This window comes from Sapajus apella, unplaced genomic scaffold, assembly GCF_009761245.1.
Source record: "Sapajus apella isolate SASKATOON/1434 unplaced genomic scaffold, GSC_monkey_1.0 scaffold229, whole genome shotgun sequence".
NCBI classification, from domain to species: domain Eukaryota; kingdom Metazoa; phylum Chordata; class Mammalia; order Primates; family Cebidae; genus Sapajus; species Sapajus apella.
The window spans coordinates 464,916-479,188 of NW_022437169.1; the positions used below are offsets into that span (position 1 = coordinate 464,916).

The window sequence follows — 14,273 nt, forward strand, 5'->3', positions numbered from 1 at the left end:
CCAATAAAAAGATATAATAAAATAGAGACAACAAAGGAAAAAGTTAAATACTGAGAATAAGCACTTTTTGGCCAGTTTTAGTGTAAGGGCACTAAGAAGTCTGATTTGTAAAGTGTTTAAAATCTTAAAAATGTAAAAGATACTGAAATATTAGACCTAAGAATTAAATGCTTAGAATAATTTGATAATTTGTAATTATGTTGAAATCATGTCTAAATATGCAAGGGAATTGGGGAGAATCCACATATTTTGACTGTGTGAATAAATTCTTTGAAGTGTGTTTTTTGATGAATTCTTGAGATTGACAAATTTAGCATTAGTGAAGTGCAACTAGCAGTCTGTAGTCCTTTCCACACCAGAAGCCATTGGTACGTTGGTGAATCTATCAACTCATTCTTGCCTATGGAGAAATTATTTCCAGATACTTCTTGTACCGTTTTTTCTTTTGTTGAAAAATCAGGCCGGGCACAGTGGCTCACGCCTGTAATCCGAACACTTTGGGAGGCCGAGGTGGGTGAATCATCTGAGGTCAGGAGTTCAAAACCAGCCCGGCCAACGTGATGAAACCCTATATCTACTAAAAATACAAAAATTAGCCAAGCGTGGTGGTTCATGCCTGTGATCCCAGCTACTCGGGAGGCTGAGGCAGGAGAATCATTTGAATCTGGGAGGCAGAGGTTGCAGTGAGCAAGATTGTGCCTCAGCAGTATAGCCTTCGTGACAGAGTGAGACTCTGTCTCAGGAAAAAAAAAAAAAAAAAATCAATGCTTGAAGAAATATTTTTTAAAAATCACCCCAGGCCAGGCACAGTGGCTGACGCCTATAATCCCAATACTTTGGGAGACTGAGGCAAGTGGATTACTTGAGGCCAAGAGTTTAAGACCAACCTGGGCTACATAGCAATCCCCCATCTCCACAAAAAATATAATTAATGGGTGTGGTGGCACATGCCTGTCATCCTGGCTAGTCTGGAGGCTGAGGCAGGGGGATCCCTTGAGCCCAGTTCAGGGTTGAAGTGAGCCAGCATCTCACCACTGCACTCCAGCCTGGATGACAGAGCAAGACCCTGTCTCTTTAAAAAAACAAACAAGCCAGCATGATGGCTCATGTCTGTAATCTCAGCACTTTGGGAAGCTGAGGCGGGTTGATCACCTGAGGTCAGGAGTTTGAGACCAGCCTGGCCAAAATGATAAGGCCCCGTCTCTAATAAAAATACAAAATTAGCCAGGCATGGTGGTGGGCACCTGTAATCCCAGCCAGCCACTCAAGAGGCAAGGCTGGAGAATCACTTGAACCCAGGAGGCAGAGGTTGCAATGAGCTGAGATTGTGCCATTGCATTCCAGCCTGGATGACAAGAGAGAAACTCCATCCCCCAAAACAAACAAACAAATGCCCCAGGGGCTCTGAGATACTGCTTCAAGTAAAACTCTTCTAGTAAGCCCTTTGCAGAGCACTTCACACTGCTGTACAGCAGTCAGGAAGTTAGATGCATGAATTTATTTTTGCAGCTGGGAGCCAGTGAAGTTGGCAAGGAAAGACAGTGTGAGGGTTCTGGAAGCTCCCCCTGTTTGGCAGTGAGGGGAGGATTGGAGTGATCAAGGAGCCCATTTTTTGAGGCGAGGGATGGAAGGTGCAGGCAGGCAGTTTCTACAGAGAAGCCTCTTCCAGAGGGGATATCACAGGGAGGGACGGGGGCCACACTCAGAAGGTCTCACACACATGCCCCAGGACCACTAGGGGTTATAAGGGACATGCTGTCAAGTTCTGGCTGAGCTGTTCATTGATCTTTTCCCTTCATCCATCTACCTGGTATTTGTCCATGTAGCAGCGGATTTTGTGCTAAGTTTCGTGCCAGACCAGCGGTGTCCAACTTTTCGGCTTCCCTGGGCCACATTGGAAGAAAAAGAATTGTCTTGGACCACACATAAAATACACTAACATTAACGATAGCTGAGGAGCAAAAAAAAAAAAAAAGAAAGAAAAGAAAAGAATAAACAAAAATAGTAAAAAAAAAAAACCTCATAATGTTTTAAGAAAGTTTATGAATTTGTGTTGAGCCACATTCAAAGCCATCCTGGACTGCATGTGGACTGTGGGTTGCACAGTTGACCCACCCTGCAATTCTTTGGTTCTCGGAGAGAGAGTAAGCAACAAAAAAATTGAAACTGCCAACCTTTAGAAGACTTGAGGTTGTAGCACATTTTTCAGGCAAGGCCACAGGAGACAAAAGGAAGAAAAAGACCGGGCGCAGTGGCTTTTGCCTGTAATCCCAGCACTTTGGGAGGTTGAGGTGGGCAGATCACTTGAGGTCAGGAGTTCGAGACCAGCTTGGCCAACATGGTGAAACCCCATCTCTACTAAAAATACAAAAATTAGCCAGGCATGGTAGCACGTACCCGTAATCCCAGCTACTCGGGAGGCTGAGACAGGAGAATCTTTTGAACCCAGGAAGCAGAGGTTGCAGTTAGCCAAGATCGCACCAGTGTACTCCAGCCTGGGCAACAGAGTGAGACTCTATCTCAAAAAAAAAAAAAAAAAAAAAATCTAGCACATTTTCCCAGCCTCCTAGAGAATATTCATGAACAGAATCAGTCAGATTCCTTTTCTGAAGCTAGATGTCTCACTTGCCTTTCTCTCTGAGCTCTGTTTTTCTGTTCTTGTGGCATCAAAGGACGTTAAATTGTACTGGGGACCAATTGCTCTCTTCACATTAATTCAAACTGAAGTGATTTTCATTTTTGCAGTACACTGCACTTTTCCACATGGTTTCAAACCGATTATTTTTGTTCTGAGTGTGACACTTAGCCAGTAAATATGCAGCTATTGAGTTTACATCCCTCTTATTTTTTTCCCCTAAAAACATGAAAGATGGGAAGGAAATGTCTTTGGAGAAACATATTATTCTTGAATTTTCAGAACCTGCCAGGACGAGAGGTTATATGAAATGTCTAGCAGCCCCACTAAAGTGGGGACTTCTGCCTTCTCGCTCCAGGTTTAGGACAAGCCTCTGTATGTTCTCAGCTGCACAGGAACGTGAGGGCAGGAGCCTGCTGCTCATCTGTCAACCATCCAGTGAGTCAGTTCACCACCAACCCAGTGCTAAACTAAGGAGTTAAGAGGAGAGTGGCCTTTTTAAAGTAAAAATCTTACTTACATTAAGGCCAGGCATGGTAGCTTACGGCTGTAATCCCAGCACTTTGGGAGGCAGGCAGATCACTTGAGGTCAGGAGTTTGGGATCAGCTTGGCCAACATTATGAAACCTCGTCTCTACTAAAAATACAAAATTAGCTGGGTATGGTGGCAAGTGACTGTAGTCCCAGCTACTCTGGAAGCTGAGGTATGAGAATCACTTAAACCTGGGAGGTAGAGGTTGCAGTGAGCCGAGATCACACCACTGCACTCCAGCCTGGGCAACAGAGCAAGACTCCATCTCAAAATAAAAAAGTTTTTAAAAAATCCTTTGATGCTACTACATGATCTTGATTGGCATCTGACAACTATCTGATTATCAGGAATTTAGTTTCCGTTTCCAAAGAGTGTATGAAAAAAACTATTATACTAAACAACATAGCCCAAAATAAGATTTCACTCACCCAACCCAGCTTCTTAAGAAAGCAACCTCTCACTACCCTTGAGCATCTGTCCAGGTCACACTGATAACTTCAAATTGCTGAGGTCCCACTTACCCTCATAACAAATAGCTATGAAAGGCCTCTTTATGTCTCAGGCTTCATGCTGGTCATGAGGTACAAAGCACCTGCCTTGTCTCTCTGCCTGGTGGCACAGGTCAGACCCATTATGTAGTCGTGCAAATTAAAGACACTGGATAGAAAAATAGCATTATGGAGTGTGAATTGGCATTTTATTATAGTTTCTTTATCTGTATTGTGAAGATCACTGTGTTCTGTTGCCTTTTTGTATTTGTATTTGTTTTTGTTTTTGTTTTGAGACAGTATCTTGCTCTGTCACCCAGCCTAGAGTGCAGTGGCACAATCTCAGCTCACTGCAGCCTCCACCCCCTAGGCTCAAGTGATTCTCGTGCTTCAGCCTCCCAAGTAGCTGGGATTACAGTTGTGCACCACCACACCCAGTTAATTTTTGTTTTTACTAGAGACAGGATTTCGCCATGTTGGCCAGGCTGGTCTTGAACACCTGGCCCCAAGTGATCCCCCTATCTCGGCCTCCCAAAGTGCTGGGATTACAGGCATGAGCCACCGCACCTGGCCCATTCTGTTGCCTTTTACAGCCTACTTGGCACCGCTGTAACAATGAGTATACTCAGTGCTCAGATCTTGGTTTCTAAGTAGTATTCTCCAATAAAAGGAACCAGGGTTCCATGGAGAAATGGTTGCTTCTAGGGAGGCCCGTACAGGATGAGCCTGGGCACCTTGTTGTACCAGAAAGTAAGGATATGCCAAAGAAAGAAGAACAAAAGCAAAGACAAGACATGGGCCCATCCAAATAACACAGGAGCCAACCTGAAAGAGCTCCCAGTGGCCAAAGCTGGAATGATTTAAACAGAATAAATAGTATTGGATTATAACCCAACAAATAAATAAACATTCATGAGTTTGTAATGATTAGACTGTCGAATAAATAAAAAATGGGGAAAGAGGCTGACCTTCCTTACAGAATTCCAATTAGTGTTAACAAAAATGGAGCCGGGCGCGGTGGCTCAAGCCTGTAATCCCAGCACTTTGGGAGGCCAAGGCGGGTGAATCACGAGGTCAAGAGATCGAGACCATCCTGGTCAACATGGTGAAACCCCGTCTCTACTAAAAATACAAAAAATTAGCTGGGCATGGTGGCGCGTGCCTGTAATCCCAGCTACTCAGGAGGCTGAGGCAGGAGAATTGCCTGAACCCAGGAGGCGGAGGTTGCGGTGAGCCGAGATCGCGCCATTGCACTCCAGCCTGGGTAACAAGAGCGAAACTCCGTCTCAAAAAAAAAAAAAAAAAAAAAAGAAAGGGGCTGGGCATGGTAGCTCATGCCTGTAATCTTAGCGTTTTGGGAGGCCAAGGCAGGAGGAGCACTTGAGCCCAGGAGTTTGAGACCAGCCTAAGCAACAAAGCGAGACCCTGTCTCTGAAAAATAAAAAAATTTTTTTGAGACAGAGTCTCATTCTGTCACTCAGGCTGGAGTGCAATGGCACAACCCCGGCTCACTGCAATTTCTGCTTCCTAGGGTCAAGGGACTCTCCTGCCTCAGCCTCCTGAGTAGCTGGAATTACAGGTGGGCGCCACCATACCTGGCTAATTTTTGTATTTTTAGTAGAGACAGGGTTTCACCATGCTGGCCAGGCTGGTCTCAAATTCCTGACCTTGTGATCCGCCCACCTCAGCCTTTCAGAGTTACAGGTGTGAGCCACCATGCCTGGCCAAAAATTTTTTAAAAGTAGAAAGAATGAGGGAAATAAAAAATTTCTGTGACAACTAAAGTAACTACTGCAGGCACAGTTCACTCATGGATACAAAAGTGAATGGGCAAAATCTTAAAGAGAAACATGATCTCTGCATAACTTCAAAGTATCTTTTCCAAAATGTCAATTGCTCTGGTGGCTTTAATTTTCATCCACAAATTTCCTTCAGGAGGTAGCACTTAATTCCTCGGCCCTGAATGTGAGCTGTACTTAGTGACTTGCTTCTAAAGAATAGAGAAAGGGGGCCAGGCATTGTGGCTCACACCTGTAATCCCAGCACTTTGGGAGGCCGAGGCAGAAGGATCGCTTACCCAGGAGTTCAAGACAGCCTGGACTACCATAGGCTCTACAAAATAATAACAAATTAGCTGGGCATGGTGTTGTGCATCTGTAATCCCAGCCACCAGGGAGGCTGAGGTGGGAGGACCCCTTGAGCCTGGGAGTTCAAGGTTGCAGCTGAGCTATGATCTCACCGTTGTACTCCAGCCCGGGTACCAAAGTGAGACCCTATCTCAAAAAAAAAAAAATAGAAAAAGAGAAAAACAGTAGCTCAAACCAAGTGGTCAAGGTTAGCCTCACCAGTAACAAGAGATACTGTTACCACGTACCCTTTATGTGATGCAGAAAGAGCATATACACTATAAAGTTCTCCCCCAAATCACATAACCCTAGTCTGATCATGGGCAAACATCAGACAAACCTACATTAGGAGACATTCAACAAAATAACTGTTCTTCAAAAGGGTCAAAATCACAAAAGACATTGACAGACTGAGGAGTCACCACAGATTGGAGGGGAGGAGAAGACACAGAGATTTTTTTTTTTTTTTTTTTTTTTGAGATGACGTTTCTCTCTTCTTGCCCAGGCTGGAGTACAGTGGTGCCATCTTGACCCACCAAAACCTCTGCCTCCTAGGTTCAAGCAATTCTCCTGCCTCATCCTCCCAAATAGCTGGGATTATAGGCATGTGCCACCACGCCCAGCTAATTTTGTATTTTTAGTAGAGACGGGGTTTCTCCATGTTGGTCAGGCTGGTCTCAAACTCCCAACCTGAGGTGATCTGCTCTGCCTCAGGCTCTGAAAGTGCTGGGATTACAGGTTTGAGCCACCATGCCCAACCCAATACACAGAGATTAAATGCTACCTGGTGTCCTGGGTTGGTTGCTGGAACAGGAGAGGGGCATGTGTGGGAGACCTGGGAAAATCCAGACAAAGTCTAAAGTTTAGGTAATAGGATTATATCAGTGTCTGACTCAATTTTGACACATCAGCCTGGTAATTGTAGATGTTAAAATCCAGGGAAGCTGGGTGAAGGGTATATGGTAGCTCTGTGCTATCTTTGCTACTTTCTGTAAGTCTAAAATCATTTCACAAGAAGATGATTGAAAGTTGCTAGAATTCTCTCTGTTGCTGCACCTGATCCGTGGAAACCTTCTCGTTTCAGGGATGATGCAGTGTGTGATTGCAGTCGCAGACAAAGTATTCGATGCCTTCCTGAACATGATGGCAGATAAAGTAAGCCTCTCCAGCATGAATGCTTGTCTGATGGAGGCACCTGGGGCACTGCTGTACCTGTCTCTTTTACATCTCTAGGCCAAGACAAAGGAGAATGAGGAGGAACTGGAGCGGCATGCTCAGTTCCTGTTGGTGAACTTCAACCACATCCACAAGAGAATAAGGAGGGTGGCAGACAAGTATCTATCTGGTCTGGTGGATAAGTAAGCTCATTTTCCTGCTAATGTTTTGTGTGTATGTGTATAAACTTCTGTGATTTCAGATGGCAGGAAAAATCCTCCTTATATTATTAGCCTGGGAAAAAATGGAGTCAGAATGAAAACTCTTAAGGGCGATGTAGCCGCCTTCTAATGTCAGTGAGTTTGCTGCAGAGTCTGAATTTTGGTCCAGAAACTTCTGTTCATTCTGAGCTATCGATGTTACTTACAGCATGTTTGCTGGGTGCCACATCCCTGTGTCTCTCAATCCCACCCACCCTAGCAACACCTGGTGCACATCTTCTAGCCCAGGGCCCAGCCAGAGGTCCCCTGTAGAATCAACATCTTTAGGCTTCCCAGGAACAAAAGCCCACATAGACCCTTCTCTGCTATACACTCTTCATGCTGGGAGCCAAAACGGACCCTGCTGGGTCATGTCCCCACACTGATGAGGACTCTCAGAGGTGGGCTGGGCCAGCTTCTCCAAGGTGAGAAGGCCAAAGGCAGCAAAACACCCACACAGAGGCTGCCTGCAGCTTCCCAGAGGCATCCAGCTGTTCTGGAGCCTGTCACAGATGCTGTGTGCCTGGTCCAGGCAGCATGACTGTCAAGGGTGGTCAGGAGCCAGCCAGGGGTCACAAGAATGAGTCCAACACACACATGGCGTGTGTCTGAGCTGGGCCTCCTGAGCGATGGGCCACTGGTGGGTCACAGCTGTGCAGAGACACTGCTCCTTCATCCCTGGGACCTTAGAAGCCCATGGCCTGTCTAACCCCAGGTGTCAGGTAGATACTGTTGTTTTCTCCATTATGTAAGAAATAATGGAAAGCCCTGGTCAAAAACTAAGAGAATTGCTTTGGGAAGTGAGGGGTGTCCTGGCCAGTGCATAACCAAGGCAGTTGGTGTCAGGTTTACGGCCAGTCGCTTGGGATGTGTCTGGCCCTAAGGAGTGGGGCTGGCAGTAGCCTCGGGAGCCTTTCTGACTGGGCACTTCCCACCTTGCTGCAGTAAGCCTGAGGAGGCCAGGCATCCTGCCGCAAAGGCCTCCCAACCTCCACCTTCAGCTGGCCTGCAGCAGGTGTGGGCTCGGGCTGGTGGCTGAGGGGGCTCCTACAAGCAGACCTTCCTTGGAGGTTTGGTTCTTAGTCCTGAGAGCCGGTTCCATGCAGGTTTCCCCACTTGCTCTGGAGTGGGACTGTGCTGAAGACCATGCTGGACATTCTGCAGACCCTGTCACTGTCACTGAGCGCTGTGAGTGTCCCCAGGAGACCCAGGGCCCAAACACCACCACCACTACCACCACCCTGCCAGCCCTGTCTACCTGTGTTGTGGCATGCTCCTCTGACAATAGGCCTGAGCCTAATTAATACTACAGGTGTCAAGTTGGGGGTGAGGGGGCCCAAATCCACCTGGTATCTTGCAGTAAGTGTGGAGGCCTGTCAGAGACAGGCAGCTGATGGGAAGGGTGGCCCATGTGCTTGCTAGTGGCAACTTGGGGAAGGCAGTTTGGAAGAAGGAGTCTCGCTGTGCTTGCAGGATATTCACAAGGACCAGCCTTACTATGACATCCCCGACGCCCCCTACCGGATCACGGTTCCTGATACATATGAGGCCCGCGAGGTAGGCCTGACACAATCCCCTGCATTAAAGGCCATCTTTACCATAGTTCCGAGTATGTTCACGAGGTGATCGACCTGCATGAGCTCACCCAGTCCCCAGCAATTTGAGGTGTGGGTGGTGCTGGCCCCATCCCCGAGTGAAGAGACTGAGCCATCGCCAGGCCCCACCGTGTGCAAGATGAGCTGGTTGCCCCCAGGCTGCTCTGTCTTCCAAGCCCAGCTCTCCCACCTCAGCCATGTTGACTCTCAGCTGTGTTCTCAGTTTAGCTGCCAAAGAGGTCTTCAGCTACCAGCCAGTTTATAGCCTCTCGAGTCTGCATCACACAAGTGTGATTTTCAGGTAGCCTTCACTTCTCTGAGGTGCACTCACATTTTGTTATTGTGGTAATAGGGGAACATACCTTTGACTTGTGCTATACTGTGAGGAAATGGGCAGAATAAATCACTCCAAAAGAGGAGGATGTACTGGGTCTCTCCTGTCCCCGACTGGGTCTGACTCAGAGCCCTCATTGCAGCAAGACTGAAGCTCAGCTCACAGCTCCTTCAGTCTGGAATGGGTCATGTCCAACCTTGGGACCTCCCAGCCAGACCAGCTCTCAATGGGGAGTTTCCTACATTGTGGTTAGCACCAAAGAGGATTTTGCCACCTAGAGCCTACCCTTCCATCCAGTTCCAGACCCAGGACACAAGTTGCACAGCGGCCCTGTGACATACTGTTGATGTAGATTCTGCCACAAATCTTGTGCAGGAATTGCAGACCACAGTGTATGTGGGCTTCCTGGCCCCAGGGGCCTTGAGGTTCAAACTTAGCGACTGTGCTGCTGGGCTGCTGTAGCAAAAGACAACAAACTGGGTAGCTTTTAAAGCACAGACATTCATTATCTTACAGTTCTGAGGGCTGAAGTCTAAGATCAAAGTGTCATCAGAGCTGGTTTCTGCGGAGACCTCTCTCCTTGGCTTGTGAATGGCAGCCTTCTCCCTGTGTCCTTCCATGGTCTTCCCTCTGTACACAACCTCCTCCCCTCCACCCCAGTGTTTCTGTGTGTCCAGATTTCCTCTCCACATATGTAGGGAAGGACAGTGGCCAGACTGGATCAGGACCTACTTTATCAGCCTTTTAATTGAATCACCTCTTTAAAGCCCTGTCTCCAAATGAGTTCCACTCTGAGATACTGGCGCCAGTAAAGGCACAGCATAGGGCTTTGTGGGTACACAGTTCAGCCCATAAGAGTCACTACAGCAGCTCAGATGAGCTGACCTCGGGTTATTGAGAACCAGCTTCAACCTCTTCCAGAGCATTGTGAAGGACTTCGCTGCGCGCTGTGGGATGATCCTGCAGGAGGCCATGAAGTGGGCACCTACTGTCACCAAGTCCCATCTGCAGGTACGTTCTTGAAACCATCAAAAGGCAATCTCTGTAAGCTCCTTCAAGGTCTCCAAAGAGCTTTACAGAGACATGGAGAACTCAAAATGCAAATAGCACTAATGTGAATGGAGACTGAAAATGTCAGTCTAGGACCTGAGAATAATAGATGCCTCAGAGTCTGCTTGTTAGGAGCGCCTGTGGAGTGAGTGCTGGCCAGGGCACAAGGAGGGCAACCAACGGCTCACACCAGGTAATGTGCTAGGTTTGTGGTAGGACCTGGGGGCTGCTCACAAGAGAGCAAGGGCTGTGTGGGGGTGTTGGAGGCTGCCAGATGGCAGCATCTCTAAGGGCCAAGTGCATTGCTGGCACCTATGCCCAAAGACTGGGGCCTGACCAAGCAGAGGCAGAGTTGGGGATTTGTGCCCCAGTAGCTTCACATAAGCTGCACATGTAGGTACATGGGAGCCTTTCAGACAAAAACACTGGCTGGCAAACACAGATGGCCTTGAGGTAAACCATGTAATGCCACAGGGTGTGAGAGGAAAGAGTTGCCTTAAAAGGAATCAAAGATGAGAAAAATACCACTAGAAGGAATCTGTGTTAGCAGAGAGTGGGTATGCTAAGAGGAACTCATGAAGTTGACCTTGGCAGCACTTTAAAGATGAAACAGGTTCAAAAGTATTTCTGGTTGTGGAATCCAGGAAGGATAGAGCAGCCCACTCCAAGAGCCCTGGAAGCTGTGTGGAAACACAGTGGCAAGAAATGTCTGATTTCCCTTTGTTCATTTACAGCAAAAGGGCCTCAGGTTCCAAGGCTGTCATCTGAAGAGGGGAGGACCCCTTTAATGCCTAGAAAGTTTGAATGGACAAAAAAGCAGATGACAGAGCTTTTTACTGTCTCAGGCAGGCCTGGCCTAAGAAGGAAATGGGAAATGAAAAGGCTTGAAGTGGTCTTGGTCGTTCTACCAGGTGTCCCCTTGGTGTGCCCCAGGCCTACCCTTTCACTTCCCCTGCAATGCACTTATTCCCTACCCACCGTGCCCAGCCTCAGCCTTCCCCTTCCCCGAATCTGCCGTCTCCTCCACCCACCAGAGTAGTCTGGTTTTAATAACATATCTGGTCAGTGTGCTTCACTTAAACTTGATCATTAGTCACTCTTCATCACCATGATGTCCAAGGATGGATTTCTGGGGCTCCAAGAGCCCCCCTAAACCATTGAGACAATTCTGCATGTATATACTCCTGTACATTTTTCTTTGGGGAATTAGTTGGTTCACGCCTGTAAACACTTTTGCATGGCCCTGGAGGCCTTTCCTGCCTGGCCTGCATCTGGCCCAGGCTTGTCCCCACCCTCTCACCCCTTGTCCTTGGTACTCCTGCAGTGCTGAGTCCCCTGTGGTCCCCAGAGCAGGAGGCCTTCCTCACACCTCTGGGCTCTGCCTGGTATCTCTTTGCCCCAGAACCCTTCTCCCACTGGGTGGCCAGGTAGACACAGGTGTTCTTTGTTCCTGCAATCCAGCTCACCGACCTGGGCTGCCAGGATGCTGCATTAGGAGAACTGAGGCTCCACACCATGCTGCCTGCCTGTTGACCACAAGGCGAAGGCTCTGCAACTTATTTGCCTGGTGGCTGCTACAGCAGATGCTCAACAAATTTGGGCCCCCTCACCCCCAACTTGACACCTGTAGTATAAATGGCCCTCCCCTGTTGACGGTGCAACACCGCAGTGACAACATGACAGCCACTCGGGGAATCAGCCTCGTCCTCCATCAAATGAGTAGTAGCCGGTCAGATAGGGACTTTGACTTACTGACAGTCCCACAGCTAGTTAGGGAGGGGCAGACCCGGGACAGAAACCCAGTGTTTGGTCCATTAGCCCACACCTTAATTTATAGTTTTATTTTCCCCTTTAAATAAAAATGTGTTATTACATTGAACCTGTAACAACATGTGAGAGGGCCACTCTTATGCCCACTTTACAAATGAGCACATTGAGGTTCAGAGACATTGACTTCCCTGGGCCTCACAGCTGAAATAGCAAGGCCAGGCACAGTGGCTCATGCCTGTAATCCTGACATTTTGGGATGCTGAGGCAGGAAGATTGCTTCAGCCAGGAATTCAAGACCATCCTGAGCAATGCAGTGAGATACCATCTCTACAAAAGTTACAAAATTAGCCGGGCATGGTGGTGTGCACCTGTGGTCCCAGCCACTTGGGAAGCTGAGGTGGGAGAATGGTTTGAGCCTAGGAGGTCAAGGCTGCAGTGACCCATGATCATGTCACCACACTCCAGCTTAGGTGACAGAGTGAGACCCTACCTCTAAAAAAATTAAATAAATAAATGAATGAAACCCCATGTGTTTTTCCTATTTCAGGAATATCTGAATAAACATCAGAACTGGGTGTCGGGACTGTCCCAGCACACGGGGCTGGCCATGGCCACTGAGAGCATCCTTCACTTTGCTGGCTACAACAAGCAGAACACAACTCTCGGGGTATGTGCGAGCCTTCTACAGAGCAGTGACCCCCTTAGACCATGGAAGCCACAGTGCAGAGGAAGGCCTAAAGCTCAGCTCTCACTTTCATAACACTCAGCGAGTGCGTGCTGGGTGCTCTGGATGTCTGTTGACAATGGTAGTCGTGTAAGCCACACCCTGGCCTAAAAGAAGAGGTGGCTGTTGAATGTTTCCTTATTGTGCCTTTTTTTTTCTTTTTTTTTTTTTTTTTTTTTTTTTTGAGACAGAGTTTCGCTCTTGTTACCCAGGCTGGAGTGCAATGGCGCGATCTCGGCTCACCACAACCTCCACCTCCTGGATTCAGGCAATTCTCCTGCCTCAGCCACCCGAGTAGCTGGGACTACAGGCACGCGCCACCACGCCCAGCTAATTTTTGTATTTTTAGTAGAGACGGAGTTTCACTATGTTGACCAGGATGGTCTCGATCTCTTGGCCTCGTGATCCACCCGCCTCGGCCTCCCAAAGTGCTGGGATTACAGGCGTGAGCCACCGCGCCCGGCCCTTTTTTTTTCACTATATGGATTTATGGGAATCAGTGCTTGAAATGTCAATGATTAGATTTTGATTTGAGTGTCCCCATCCAAGAGGACGGAAATCACTCTGCTGGTGCGATGCCGCAGTTGCACTTATCTGGAGTGTGCACTGGACGCCTGAACAGTTCTGTTGTCTGCAGGTGCTGAATCGCACATGAATGCCTTCAGCTTCTTGTTCAGCTAGAGATTAATCTAGAGGACAGAGGGTTCACACAGCAGTACTTTCTGAGTTAAATTGTTAAATAGGATTAAAGCAGGCAATTCTACCTGGCCATGTGACTAGGGCTGGTCGCAGGGATTCTGTTGGTTAATCTGAATCTAGAGCCTGGCCATGTGTGCTTCCCAGCCCTCTCTGCATGGGGTGTGGGATGTGATATGTGGAGGTGCAGAGGCTGAGCACCCAGGATGAAGAATGACAGGCCTCCCCTGGGACACAGGCAGGAGAGAGGGGCCTGTGCTAGAAGGCTAGTGTCTTCTCGCCTCATTTTGCTATCAGGGCACTTCCCTCAGCGTCACTGCACTATCTCTGAAGACACCAGCCCAGCAAACATGGTTGAGCTGGGTCCAGCCTGCATCTGCAGGGCCACCCCACCCCGGGCCTCCTACTCTGACGGGACACTGGGTATCAGTACCCTGACCTGGGTGTCTCTGCCACTGAGAGGCCACAGAGGCCAGAGGCGGAACTCATAGACTGAAAATGTCTATGACAGTCATAAGCCTTTTCCTTTTTCGGGATGGTAGGAACAACGCTTTATTATATAAAATAGAATACTTATTCCCATTTGTAGGCCTTTTCTAGGCTCTAGCCAGCTGACTTGTGAGAGATCTGTTTTGCCTGAAAGATTTTGTTCTTTTTCCCCAGAAAACTTACGTTAGATTTTCTCTAACTTTATTTTTAATTTTTAGGAATTCTTTATTGATACATATTAGGTGTACATATTTTGGGAGGACATATGATACTTTGGTACATTCATATAATTGAATCAGGGAAATTGGGATATCCATCTCCTTAAATACTTAACCTTGCATTGCATTGAAGACATCGGAATTATTTCCCACCAGTTTTTTGTTTGTTTGTTTTAGACAGAGTCATGCTCTGTTGCCCAG

The 14,273-nt window shown here is 47.7% G+C and overlaps 1 protein-coding gene across 1 annotated transcript in view; it reads left to right on the top strand.

Annotated features, from left to right (window-relative positions):
* Nucleotides 1–14,273, top strand: part of PI4KA (phosphatidylinositol 4-kinase alpha) — a 149,790-nt gene that overhangs the window by 98,577 nt on the left and 36,940 nt on the right. The window contains exons 24-29 of the mRNA XM_032271316.1: nt 6,866–6,936; nt 7,015–7,139; nt 8,303–8,384; nt 8,670–8,753; nt 10,047–10,136; nt 12,493–12,612. Coding sequence (XP_032127207.1) covers nt 6,866–6,936; nt 7,015–7,139; nt 8,303–8,384; nt 8,670–8,753; nt 10,047–10,136; nt 12,493–12,612 — 572 coding nt within the window. The remainder of the gene's footprint in view (nt 1–6,865; nt 6,937–7,014; nt 7,140–8,302; nt 8,385–8,669; nt 8,754–10,046; nt 10,137–12,492; nt 12,613–14,273) is intronic.